This window comes from Malus domestica, chromosome 15 (assembly GCF_042453785.1).
Source record: "Malus domestica chromosome 15, GDT2T_hap1".
Taxonomy (NCBI): domain Eukaryota; kingdom Viridiplantae; phylum Streptophyta; class Magnoliopsida; order Rosales; family Rosaceae; genus Malus; species Malus domestica.
The window spans coordinates 9,367,011-9,380,028 of record NC_091675.1 but is presented as its reverse complement, the minus strand read 5'-3'; the positions used below and the strand labels follow the sequence as shown (position 1 = coordinate 9,380,028).

General features: G+C 36.6%; 2 protein-coding genes across 2 annotated transcripts; one reads left to right on the top strand and one right to left on the bottom strand.

Annotated features, from left to right (window-relative positions):
- Positions 1-725: 725 nt before the first annotated feature.
- LOC103456220 (synaptotagmin-5-like) lies at positions 726-5,492 on the bottom strand. The gene is made up of 13 exons (XM_070813774.1): positions 5,155-5,492; positions 4,917-5,019; positions 4,209-4,261; positions 3,991-4,111; positions 3,780-3,907; positions 3,416-3,517; positions 3,136-3,210; positions 2,916-2,995; positions 2,654-2,804; positions 2,344-2,574; positions 1,553-1,852; positions 1,234-1,347; positions 726-989 (listed from the first exon to the last, which is right to left on the bottom strand). Exons 1-13 carry the CDS (start codon positions 5,257-5,259, stop codon positions 843-845), a joined length of 1,710 nt encoding a protein of 569 aa, XP_070669875.1. The 5' UTR covers positions 5,260-5,492; the 3' UTR covers positions 726-842.
- Positions 5,493-7,396: 1,904 nt separating this feature from the next.
- Positions 7,397-12,846, top strand: SPS (probable sucrose-phosphate synthase 1). The gene is given in 13 exon segments (NM_001294100.1): positions 7,397-7,579; positions 7,698-7,790; positions 8,421-8,668; positions 8,740-8,803; positions 8,948-9,646; positions 9,780-9,896; positions 10,069-10,200; positions 10,355-10,531; positions 10,889-10,942; positions 11,025-11,087; positions 11,219-12,160; positions 12,313-12,440; positions 12,573-12,846. Coding segments are annotated over 13 exon segments (3,174 nt in total).
- Positions 12,847-13,018: the final 172 nt, after the last annotated feature.

Here is a 13,018-nt window from a genome sequence, read left to right as displayed (position 1 = left end):
AAAAATCCATTATCATTGGTCCCTCAACTTATCAAAATGTGTAGCTATAGTCATTTTCATCAATTTTGTCAAAATTTTGTCAAAATAAGCTATGTTGGAATGACAATTTATATAATTAGGGTCCCTCAACTCATCAAAGTGTATAATTATGGTTCTTTTCGTCAACTATGTCAAAAAATTTGTCAAAACGAGTTATATTGTAAGGACCATTGCTACAATTGGATTAAAGTTAAAGGATCATTTCTCCACTTGAATTAAAGTTCAGGGACCAATGGTAATGGATTTTTAGTTGAGGGACCATAGCTGCACGTTTTGATAAGTTGAGGGACCAAAGGTAATGGATTTTTAGTTGAGGGACCATTGCTCCAATTGAGTTAAAGTTAAGGGACCATAACTACAATTTACTAAAAAATTTATTACCTAAGAACCAAAATAACAAAATTACCCTCAATTTAGTAAACAATTGGCCAAAATAATTGACAGAAATATGATTCTAACATTATTAATAAAAAATGTGGTGGATATAATATGATTGATAAATATGCTACAAGTAAAATGAATGCAATTTATATAGCTAACTAATTTTTCTGTGCATTTACAATAGAAAGAACAAAGCCATTAAGTTATTAACAATTCGACATGTTAACAAATTAAATTGTAAATAATCTGAACTACATGTGATTTGTAAGATTTTCTTTTAGGTTTGACAGATAACTTAAATCTAATTTATATGTTAAAATAATGAATAATTTATTTGCTTTTTCTTATACTTTTTTGTGTAATATTCATGTGAAAAATATCACAACTTCAACTCAATAAAAAACAATGTAGGATGATACAAATCACGTATCACGGACTTTATGTTGTGCAACCCACTTGAGGTTCAAATAAATCCTTCCAGATTTAGCAATGTCTAGCTGATAACAGTCTTGATATTCCCCTTCCATCAACACCCTGGTTAGTGTCATGATGACTCTTCCAATTCTATCCTGCAAAAATAGAAGTTTTTTTTTTCTTTTCAATGTGAGCTTTACCCTGCATCGTGTTATTATTACTAGTCTGCTCGTGTTTATGAGACTTGTATATTTATTGATATTATGCTCTAAAGTATGAAATCAGCGTCAACCATGCTATGATATATATATAGATGAGTAGCACTACATGACGATGTTACGATCATGTCTTATGCATCACACAGGTAAACACAATTAAACTAGTATGGAGAAACATCACCTTTCCAAAAGTGTCATGGTCCCAAACTTCAACCATTAACATTTCATGCAATGCATCCTCCACCATGAAATCAAATGTTTGATTCCAAACTGGATTCAAATTGTTAGTTATAACCTGAAAAAGCATAAGACAATGATAAATTGAAATTAAGAAACAATTTTGAATTAGAGGTTATTGACGGACTCTGTGGCGATTTCGGCACTTCTCTCTGCCCTCTAAATGAATATTTTCTAAGTTTTTTATACTCACATAAAAAGAAGTGTGAAAATCACGACCCAAATAATACAAAGTGAAATAAATTTGGGAACTGAAATCTCACCCTAGTTTTGGCTTTGGCTTCAGATTTCTTCATAATAAGAACAACAAAAGGGTCGGCCTTCCCCATAAAATCAACAACTGGTAAGTCTTCTGCAGATATCACTGTGACGGATAGCACTCCTCTCACAAACACATCCTTCTTCTTCTGGGCAGCTGCTTTTCTCATTTTTTCTAAGTTATCTGCTCCACTGGGTTCAATCTTAAGAGCCTTTTCCAAAGAGGTCAACGCAAAGTCGTGGTCGAACGGGCCTACGATGTTACCGTCTGTACCAAAAGGACAGTATAACAGCTCCAAGTGCACCTAAGGCAAAGAACATATGTGCATTTTAGATTTATAAACTCTACTAACCCTAAACCCTAAACTCTAAACTGAATGCCGGTTTCCACTAAGTCGAGTAATTGGCTGGTTCCAGACACCGATCTAAAATACTTTTCACATAGTCGATATTACCAAACTTTGACCAAATATCGAATATCAGATGATTACTGTAGATTGGTTATCGGTACCAACCAATCTCTTCATTTTTCGTATGCAGATTCACTAATTATCAGTGGTTTGGAATTGCTGAACACCCCTAAAATGTACATTTTTTTTTTTATAGGGGAGTCATTAGCTAATAGCCAATATCAGTTACTAATCCACAATATCTGCTACATTGTCGATTTGCCAAATTTTTGACCAAATATCAACTAAGTATTGACAATATTGTAACATGTGTTGGGGATGAGTACTCAGTACTGAACAATCTTTTTCCATTATTGTATGCGTTTGAAAGTAAATCCAATTCTAACCTGACCCCTGTATTTAGCATCTCTCTGGATCTCCAAATCCTTCACCAACTTTAACCACAGATCCTTCACTTTACCAGGCTCAAGCTGACTCAGTTGCACTTGAGCACAGCCAATGAGCTCTGCAGCCTGAAGTCCTTCGTCGTCAAAGACTCTTATTGTCAAGTTTTGAGTCGATGTATCTTCAACAATGAACTCAAAGTGCTCATTCCAGATTGGATTCAAATCGTTGTCCTGTAGTATATGATAAATATTTTTACATATTCAGATAAGGGAAAATCATACATACTTTAGAGAAACATGAGCTGCTTACAATGACTTTGCTGGTTTTCATTCTGTCACGAAGTGGACGTATGAATATCACAGCAAAAGGATCTGATTTTCCAACAAGGTCCTTGTTTGTCAACTCCTTAGCTTCCACAAGCTTCACATCTAACATTCCGACTGGCTTCAACTCCAAGGCACTGTCACATAAACAAAATTTTAGCCGAGGAATATAAACTAGCAGATGGAATCTGAAACTTTATGAATGAGAAATATGTTCAAGAAAAAATCTACAGTTTGAATTAATATACCTATAATCTCCGGGTATTATCGGTATAATATTACGTACTGGCCAAGTTATACAATCTTCAATAGCATCTCGTATCGTTTCCTGAAATAAAATGACAATTTCATTACATAGCAACGTCAGCATGCCACAATTTTTCATGCAGAATGTAGAAATCACGGGGGCCATTAAGGTTCTGATAGTAAGAGAAACTAGGATACACAAAGGAAAAAACTTGCTCAAACCTCAATAGCATCAGAAACGCCGGGAATAGATGATATATCACCACCAGAAATTTTAAACACAAAATCCAGCTTTTTCTGCAGGCATAGGCACAAGAAATATGATATCAAACGATAATACATGAACATAATGTTATAATAAAACTTATAAATTGTCAGTATATGCTTTTCAGTTCTAAATATGCATGACATCAAACTATAGTACAGAAACTTCGGTTCCTAAAAGTAAAAGTATGCCGCCTCAAGAAATTTTACAAAGCAATAGCAGTAACTTATCACACACCTTTTCTCTTAAGGAATAACAAACAGCTCCAAAACAAGGGAAGTCGCCGACTAGGGGTTTGAAGATTAACCTGAAAACCCCAGTGAATCCAATATTTTTCACCTATATGAACAGTTCGAAAAAAAAAAAGATGATAAGGCATACTTCAACTTCTAAGACATGTCATGAAACCTTCAACTTCTCAAACATGTCATGAAACCCTATGTTTCATTTACCGAACAAACAAACCTAGATTTCACTAAAGAAAACTACACAAGAAACATTACTATATTCTATTATACAAGCAATATTAGGGAGGGGAGATATCAGGAACAGGGTGAATACTCTTAATTACTTCTTGAGCTATAAATTTGATGAGCATTACCTGTACAGGTAGTGCAAGACCAACCCTGGTTTTAATATCAAGCACAATGTTTGGATTACCATCCCACTGAACCTCCAACTCCATAGTGATTCCTCCCGCCTCACTTTCACCTTCAACGATTGAAACTCCTAAAGGGTACCAACTACATGTATAAGCATCAACAGCAAAATCTAGTCGGCGAATAAGACCATCTTGTAAGCATGAACCCTACCTGTGAATTGTGGAGCCACTGTGCCAAGGGTGAGTTTAGAGAATTTGAGTGAAGACAAGACCATTGGCCTGTATTGTTCGAGTATCGGTTCTACATTGCTCCTTATCAGCTCTGATGCTGCCTACTCCATCAAAGTGCACCCAAACGAAGGAAGATTTTGACTATTAAAGAGGTGAAACAAAAAGTGTGCGTAAAAAAGAGCAGAAAAGAAAAATTACTTCATCAACGTATGGCCAAATCTTCTCAAGATGGTGGTTAAGCCAATTCAACTGTAATTCACAAGGATATTCTTGTTAGCATATTAAAATCTCATGATAGTTTGAGTTCTAATGATCATTTAATATGATATTAGAACTTAGGTTACAAGAGGTCCTTGTTCAAAATCTTTTTTTTTTCTTCGTGAAATTGCGATATATATTCTCGATTGCTCTAATTTATAACTTAAAAAGAGGTGGATTCAACTTTGATGCAAGAGAACATGCACAGAACCCTAGCTAACTGATCTAATCTACATCTGCTTCGAAGTCTTGTTTCTCGTTAATTTGTAGGACATAGAGTAAAAATGCACCTATGTCTTTTCGTGCCCAACCCTGTCTTTCACCCACCTACCACCCATTCGTATTGAAGGACATACCATACCACTGAATATATAGCAATTTCTTTCATACAAGCGATACCGAAAGAGGAGAACTGAACACCCAACCTAGACTGGATGAGTAAATGAACCAATTAAGCTTGCACATTGAAACTAATATGCTCGAAAGAAACTTACCTTACAAAAACCAACTTAGAATTATTACCGAAGGATTAACCTATTTTAAATTTTGGAAATATGAGACATGTGGTTCATGAGTCAGGACATGCAAACCCAAAAGGCAAACATGAAGAGAAACACAGAAGTTAGGGTTTGCGAAATAAACTCAACTTCTGGCGCTTTGTGAAGACAAGCCAAGATGGATAATACTGAGGTGGAAGAAGCTTTCTGGAATCTTGCACTGTCATCCTTGCAAACGCAGCCACTGTCTTGGCCTAATAAAATAATAATCCACATTAACAAAAAAATTAACATATAAACAAAAATTAAAACCAAACAAACATGCATAAATAACAAAGACATTTTATCAAAAACAATAATAACAACGATTTGATTGTGATTTAGTTTACCAAATCAGAACGAAATTTGGATCGAATTCTCTCTGCCCGAGCGAAAGCCACGATCAACCCAATGCCGATGGCAATGCCGATTATCAATCCAAAGAAGAACTCCATGATTTTCCTTTCTATTTCAGAGATTATGACGATGGAGCTTCTTCGGATTCAGAGAAGGGCCTTCTAAGAACGGAGTGATTAATTTGGTCCAACATGATTGGATTGGATTGGAAGTTGAATGATCAGAATTTTAATAATTGAGTGATTAGTTTGATCTGGAAAGAAGGGAGTGATATGGTGTTTTCAATTTTTTTTTCCACTTCTATTTTTTTTTTTTTGGCCCCAAAAAATGAACACTCGTCTAATAACCGCATCTTTTGCATTAACATCAATTAAGGTGTCAATTCATTTTCTAAATTTCGGAGCAAAAAAACAGATAAATTCATTTCCCAAATTCTCAATTCAAATTCTTTTTAGTATTGAAAAACAACTATATATTCGTACTACTTAAATAAAGATTTTGGTTAAGTCACACAATAAGTATGCACTAATAAATTCCTATCAAACTCTTCAACTGCATGAGTCTAAACAAAGAGACATTTTTCAGTGTACCCGAAACATGAGACGAAACACAACATATCATTATACTGTATGATAACATGTGGTGTTCCGTCTCATGTATTGGGTACACCGAAAAATCTCTCATAAGTTCTTAACTAAGGACCTCCCACTTACACGTGGGAAATAATCTTAATAAATTCCTATCAAACTCTTCAACTGCATGAGTCTAAACAATGAGAGATTTTTCAGTGTGCCTGAAAAATCTCTTATAAGTTCCTAAATAAGAACCTCCCACTTACACGTGGGAAATAATCTAAATTTTAAAGTCAAATGGTATTATTCACTTCTAAATGAGATATCTTAAATCTAATTTTTAACAAAAATGAATTTGAACCATATTATTTACTCCTAAATGAAGTGCAGCGCCATGCTATCAAGAACGATGTGAAAAAGTCATTTTAATTGCCAGCACAGGCTACCGGCCAAGGACGAATAATCTTTTTGTTGAAACTTTTGGAACGTCAATCTCCTTTTTGTTATTCGTCCTAAACGTGTAATATTAATCAGGACACTTGGCGTAACATGCATGCATGCACGTACGTTACACAACAGGCAGCACCCTACTTTTTTGTTTTCCTTTTCAAAGGAACTCGTATCAAATCTTCCTGACCATCTTGCGACTGATCTTAATTTAGTCATAGAATTTATTCCTGTTTTCTTGTTTACATATTTATATATGCACCGTCCTGATGTCGAAGTGAATTCCAGAATTATATACTCTTAATATTTAAGAAATATTAATTAGTAAGTACTATACTTTAATAATATTTATCTTTATTTTTTAATAATAAATCTTATATTTAATTCTCATTAAAAACAAATTCAAACCAAATTATATTCTTGTATTAGAAAAAAACGCTTCTAAACAAGGTCGTCTTAGTACAAAGCAAGGTGTGAAGTGAACTAATTATAGGTACAAGTACCTAAAAAACACCAATCGATTAATTTATTCACTAATTAAAGTTACAAGTTCTATTAATAATAATTGGACACGTGTTATAGCTCTACGTTAACCTCTTCACACAAATTCAATTTAGTTTAACTCTAATCGATTCGAAATCAGGTGAACATCTTGAATTAGGATGTGTCACATATGTAGCTATGACAGGTGTCAGGTTAATTGTTTAATTTGTAGTATAGTGATGAGTGTATATCAAACAAGCTCTAATACGAGATGAGGTCACATAAGTAAATTCACTTACAAATTTTCAAGAGAAATGTTAAGAAAGATTTCTCAAAAATCGATATTTTATGGACTTTATGTCGCTTTATATTTTTAACATAATATTTTATAAAATTATGAGATTTAATATATATATATAGAGGGATAGCCTAGTAAATTCATGAAGTGTCCTGCTGGAGAAAAGTCAGGTACCAAATTTCAAAAAGAAGTTATAAATAAAAACCTTTTCTCTTTCCGTCCAGAGAAATCGCGTACTCGCGTAAAAATTCTCCGTTCTCTCTCTAAAATTCTCTCTGCTCCGTCATTGTCTGCAAATCACCATAACCGTCTCTCTCACACACACACACACTCTCTCTCTCTCTCTCTCGCTCTATAATCTCCATATCTGTATATATAAAGCTGTGAGCAGAGCACTCTGTTTCAGGCTCTGTGTAGCCGATCAAGACCGTTGCAATGGCGGGAAACGACTGGGTGAACAGTTACTTGGAGGCGATCCTTGACGTCGGTCCGGGCCTTGACGACGCCAAATCGTCGCTTCTCCTCCGTGAACGCGGCCGTTTCAGTCCGACTCGTTACTTCGTCGAAGAGGTGATCACTCGCTACGATGAGACCGATCTCCACCGCTCCTGGGTTCGGGTACGATTTCTATTCACAACGCCATTTCGATTGTTGATTCGATTCGGATTTTTTGAAAGTCTCGATTTTCCGTAATTTTATTGATTAATTTTTGCTAATTCGGTGGTTTTGATTTCAGGCTGCGGCGACGGCGAGGAGTCCGGAGGAGAGGAATACCAGGTTGGAGAATATGTGCTGGCGGATTTGGAATTTGGCTCGCAAAAAGAAGCAGGTTCTTTTATATAATTTTTTTTCTTTGAAAATAATTTGACTTTTTCTGTTGTTGATTTCATTGTATTCAGCTGCTAAATGCTTCAATTGTGTGTTTGTTTGTTTGTTTTTTCATTCGTAACTGAGCAAATGAAAATAAAAATGGTTAAAAATATTAAAAGTAGGACGAAAATCGGATTTTGCTGATTACATTGAATGAATTTTGTTCACAGTTAGGATTTTGCCTTATTGGAACGAGAAGATTTCGACCCTCATCCCTTTGTTTTTGTTTCTTAATTCTCCCTTGATTCATTTATTTTTTTAATACAAGCGATATTACTTTTAATTACACAAGGGGAGTGGGGAGGGTTTGAAACCAAGACACGAGTTTGAGGATGAAGGCCCTAACCACTAGGGCAATCGACCGGTTTGCCTCCTTTGATTCATGTTAGAAAAGAAAATAGGAGTGGAAGTCATTTCCTGTTGCTAATTATTGTTCCATTTATTGAAGGGAAGACTTGTGTTTGTGAAAAAGAATAAGTGATTACTAACAGGAAGTGATTTTATTTTATTATTTACTTTGAGGAGGGAGGTGGTTTAAGTTTTTGGCTTTAAAATGTTCGTGTTTTCTTTGCTAATTGTAATTGATCAGATTGAGGGAGAAGAAGCTCAGCGTATGGCCAGACATCGTCTTGAAAGGGAACGAGGCAGGAGAGAAGCGACTGAGGATATGTCAGAAGACTTGTCTGAGGGAGAGAAAGGAGACACGGTCGGTGACATTTCAGCTCATGGTGGTGATAGCACTAGAGGAGGAAGAATGAAAAGAATCAATTCTACTGATGCAGTGGAGAACTGGACTAGTCAACAAAAAGAACAGAAATTCTACATGGTGTTAATAAGGCATGAGCAGAACTTTTTTATGCATTTAAACTTTTAAACGTTGATTTCATCAACAAGAATTCTTCATGCAGCCTTCATGGCCTGATCCGTGGCGAGAACATGGAGCTTGGTCGTGATTCTGATACTGGTGGCCAGGTAACTTTTGGGAATATAAATTGTTATTTACAATATTGATCTTGACTTGGATCCAGTCGATGACTATTGAAATCATTTATAAACTGGAATTAAAAAGCTTCCTTATTACTTGCTTTGGAGTATAAAGGTTTTCATCATTATCAGGTCAAGTATGTAGTAGAACTTGCCAGGGCCTTAGGTTCAATGCCTGGAGTTTATCGGGTTGATTTGCTAACAAGACAAGTGGCAGCTCCAGATGTGGATTGGAGTTATGGGGAACCAACTGAAATGCTGAATCCATTAAACACTGAGAATTCAAAGGAGGAGCTTGGGGAGAGTAGTGGAGCTTATATAGTCCGGATACCATTTGGCCCAAGGGATAAATATGTTCCAAAAGAACTCCTTTGGCCTCACATACCTGAGTTTGTTGATGGTGCACTTACCCACATTCTACAGATGTCTAAAGCTCTGGGAGAGCAAATTGGAGGTGGGCAACCAGTTTGGCCCGTTGCAATTCATGGACATTATGCAGATGCAGGTGATTCTGCTGCTCTTTTATCTGGTGCCTTGAATGTCCCAATGGTATTTACTGGTCACTCACTTGGACGAGATAAGCTTGAACAACTTTTGAAACAAGGACGTCAATCAAGAGAAGAAATAAATACAACGTACAAAATAATGAGACGGATAGAAGCAGAGGAGTTAACCCTAGATGCCTCTGAGATTGTTATCACAAGCACTAGACAGGAGATAGAATCACAATGGCGCTTGTATGATGGCTTTGATCCAATACTAGAACGCAAACTAAGAGCAAGAATCAAAAGGGGTGTAAGCTGTTACGGCAGGTTTATGCCTCGCATGGTTGTAAGTATCTCATATTTTTCTCTTCATAGTATTTTTATCAAACTTTTGGCCTTTTTTCCTCTAAAAGGACAAATATTAAGTGATAGAAATGTTATTCTTACTAACTATCAGTTCCCCCCTGTTTTTTTGTTAGGTAATACCTCCAGGAATGGAGTTTCATCATATCATTCCACATGATGGCGACGGGGATGGTGAAGGGGAAAGACATGATGATAGTTCTACTTCTCCTGACCCTCCAATTTGGTCGGAGGTTATAACTTTTCTTTCTTCTCATATCCTCCTTGCTTGGATTTTAAAAATTATAGATTTATGATGCTCCTTTTCTGTATGGTTGTTCATAACAAATAATCGATTGAGATACTTGTTTTTCTTGCAGTATATATTTGGTTATAATGTTAAAACTAATGATTTTGTATCGGCAGATCATGCGTTTCTTTACCAATCCGCGGAAGCCTATGATACTTGCCCTTGCCAGGGCAGACCCTAAAAAGAATATTACGACCTTAGTCAAAGCATTTGGAGAGTGTCGCCCACTGAGGGAACTTGCTAACCTTGTATGTTCAAATTCCTTAACTGCACCTTCTTACCGGTTATTTCATAAGTCTGCTGACAACAAGTATATGAGGCTTCCTTTGTTCACGTTTTGTAAATAAAAAATTGTGCTTTATATATGTATTATTCAGATACTTATATATTCTGTCATTACAGACATTGATAATGGGAAACCGTGATGACATTGATGAAATGTCCAGCACAAATGCATCTGTGCTTCTTTCCATTCTTAAGCTGATTGACAGATACGATCTTTACGGTCATGTGGCATATCCGAAACACCACAAGCAGTCTGATGTTCCTGACATTTACCGTCTGGCAGCAAAGACAAAGGTACTTTTATCTTTTATTAGCAGTGTTACAACTAGATTAACCACCTAAAAGGTGCATGCAGTTTACTTGTAGGTATATAATTTTCCCTGAGCTTCTGGATATTTATGCATAGTCAGGATCACAGTTGTACAAAATTTGGCTAGGCATGCTTCTAGAGATCACTTCTTTGAGTTATAAACTAATAAATTATACTGAGTGCATAAGAGGGAGGGGAATGCATTGCATACTGAAAATCTTGGTTATAAACTTATAAATTATAATGAGTTTTTGTTGTATGGCATAAATGTCACAGGATAAGGACTTTGCGGTTTCAATAATTTTACATGATATACAGTAATGTTGTTGATTTCTTGGCAGGGTGTTTTCATCAATCCAGCTTTCATCGAGCCATTTGGACTTACTTTAATTGAGGTACATGTCTCTACATTATCAAAGGAATACATTTCAGATGTTAATTTATATAAAACCCAACAGAAGATTCTTTGTTGAATAGGCAGCAGCTCATGGCTTACCTATTGTTGCCACACAAAATGGGGGTCCTGTTGATATTCATCGGGTATGTCTACCTGGAAAACATTCCTATTCCATTGAAAGATTTTCTAATTTTCTTTTGGAGCTGTGTTGAGTTAAGTTATCGATACTTTTATCAATACTAAATACCGAGTTTGGACAACTGAATTGTGACAGGTTCTTGACAATGGTCTACTAGTTGACCCCCATGATCAGCAGTCAATAGCGGATGCCCTTCTGAAGCTTGTTTCGGACAAGCAACTTTGGGCAAGATGCAGGCAGAATGGACTGAAAAACATTCACCTTTTCTCATGGCCAGAGCATTGTAAGACATACTTAACTCGCATAACCAGTTGCAAACCAAGGCAGCCACAGTGGCAAAGAAATGAAGCTGACTTTGACAATTCACAACCCGATTCACCTAGTGATTCTTTGAGGGATATACAAGATATATCTTTGAACTTGAAACTCTCACTGGATGGCGACAAAACTGAAGGGAGTGCTGCTCTTGATAATGCTTTAGAGACTGAAGACCATGCTGCTGGAGGGAAGATTAAGGAGCAAAATGCGGTTTTGACATTGTCAAAAGGTGTTTGTGAAAAGGCTGGTTCCACAGAGAAAGCAGACAACAGTTCTGGGGCTGGTAAATTTCCAGCATTCAGGAAAAGGAAGTATGTTTATGTAATTGCTGTGGATTGTGATACAACCTCAGAGTTTACTGAAATCATTGAGAAGGTTACTGAGGCAACAGAGAAGGACAAAGATGCAGGACCTATCGGATTTATACTATCAACAGCATTGGGCATATCTGAGATACATACTCTTTTGGTCTCAGGAGGTTTGAGTCCTTCACAGTTTGATGCTTTTATCTGTAACAGCGGTGGTGAGCTCTACTATCCATCTTCAAGTTCTGAGGATAGTCCTTCTGGGCTTCCCTTTGTTGTGGACATAGATTACCGTTCACACATTGAATACCGCTGGGGAGCAGAAGGTTTGAGAAAGACGTTGGTTCGTTGGGTCGCTAATTTCAACGAAAAGAAAGGAAGCGAAACTGTTACAGAAGATGTATCAGCGTCAACTAACCATTGCTATGCGTATAAAGTGAAAGATCCAGCACTGGTAATATCTCTTGTGTGTGTCTCTGTAATGAAATTCATTTTTATACTTTTTTGGTATTTGGTGTTGCAAATTGCATATGACTACATTAATACTTTTGGAGGTCACTGCTTCAGAAGAACTGCTTTATTTTTGGCGTTTTTATGTCATGACAGATTCCCCCTGTTAAGGAACTCCGGAGACTCATGAGAATTCAGGCTCTCCGTTGCCACGTTATATATTCCCAAAATGGCACCAGGCTAAATGTTATCCCTGTGTTGGCTTCTAGATCACAAGCTCTCAGGTATAAATGCATCCCTGAGAACCCGTGAGATCCTATTTTTCTTTTGTATTGTACACTGCCAAGTCTTTTTAAGGATTAAATAGCATCTATAGTGTCTTCGTCTTCTTCGTATGACTGACATTTAGTCTCCAGGTACCTGTATGTCCGTTGGGGCTTGAACTTGTCAACTGCTGTTGTCTTCGTGGGAGAAAGTGGTGACACGGATTATGAAGGCTTGCTTGGTGGGCTACACAAAACTGTGATACTGAAGGGAGTTAGCAGTGGCGCTCGTAAGCTTCATGCCAACAGAAACTATCCTTTAGAACATATCTTTCCAGACGACAGTCCCAATATGGCTCAAAGTGAAGGATGCTCCCAAAATGACATAAGAGCATCATTGGTGAAACTAGGGATTCTTAAGCGGTAGAAAACCCCGAATCATGCACTCTTGTGTCCGATTCCATCTTCTCTATAGCTTTCCTTTTTGAACTGCAAATCAAACATCCCTCGAAAATTCTTATCGATGGTACTTGTATTGTCGTTGGCATTTTTACTCTAGCAATTCGGATGCTGGTTTTCAGCGCAAACCTTCCTTTGCT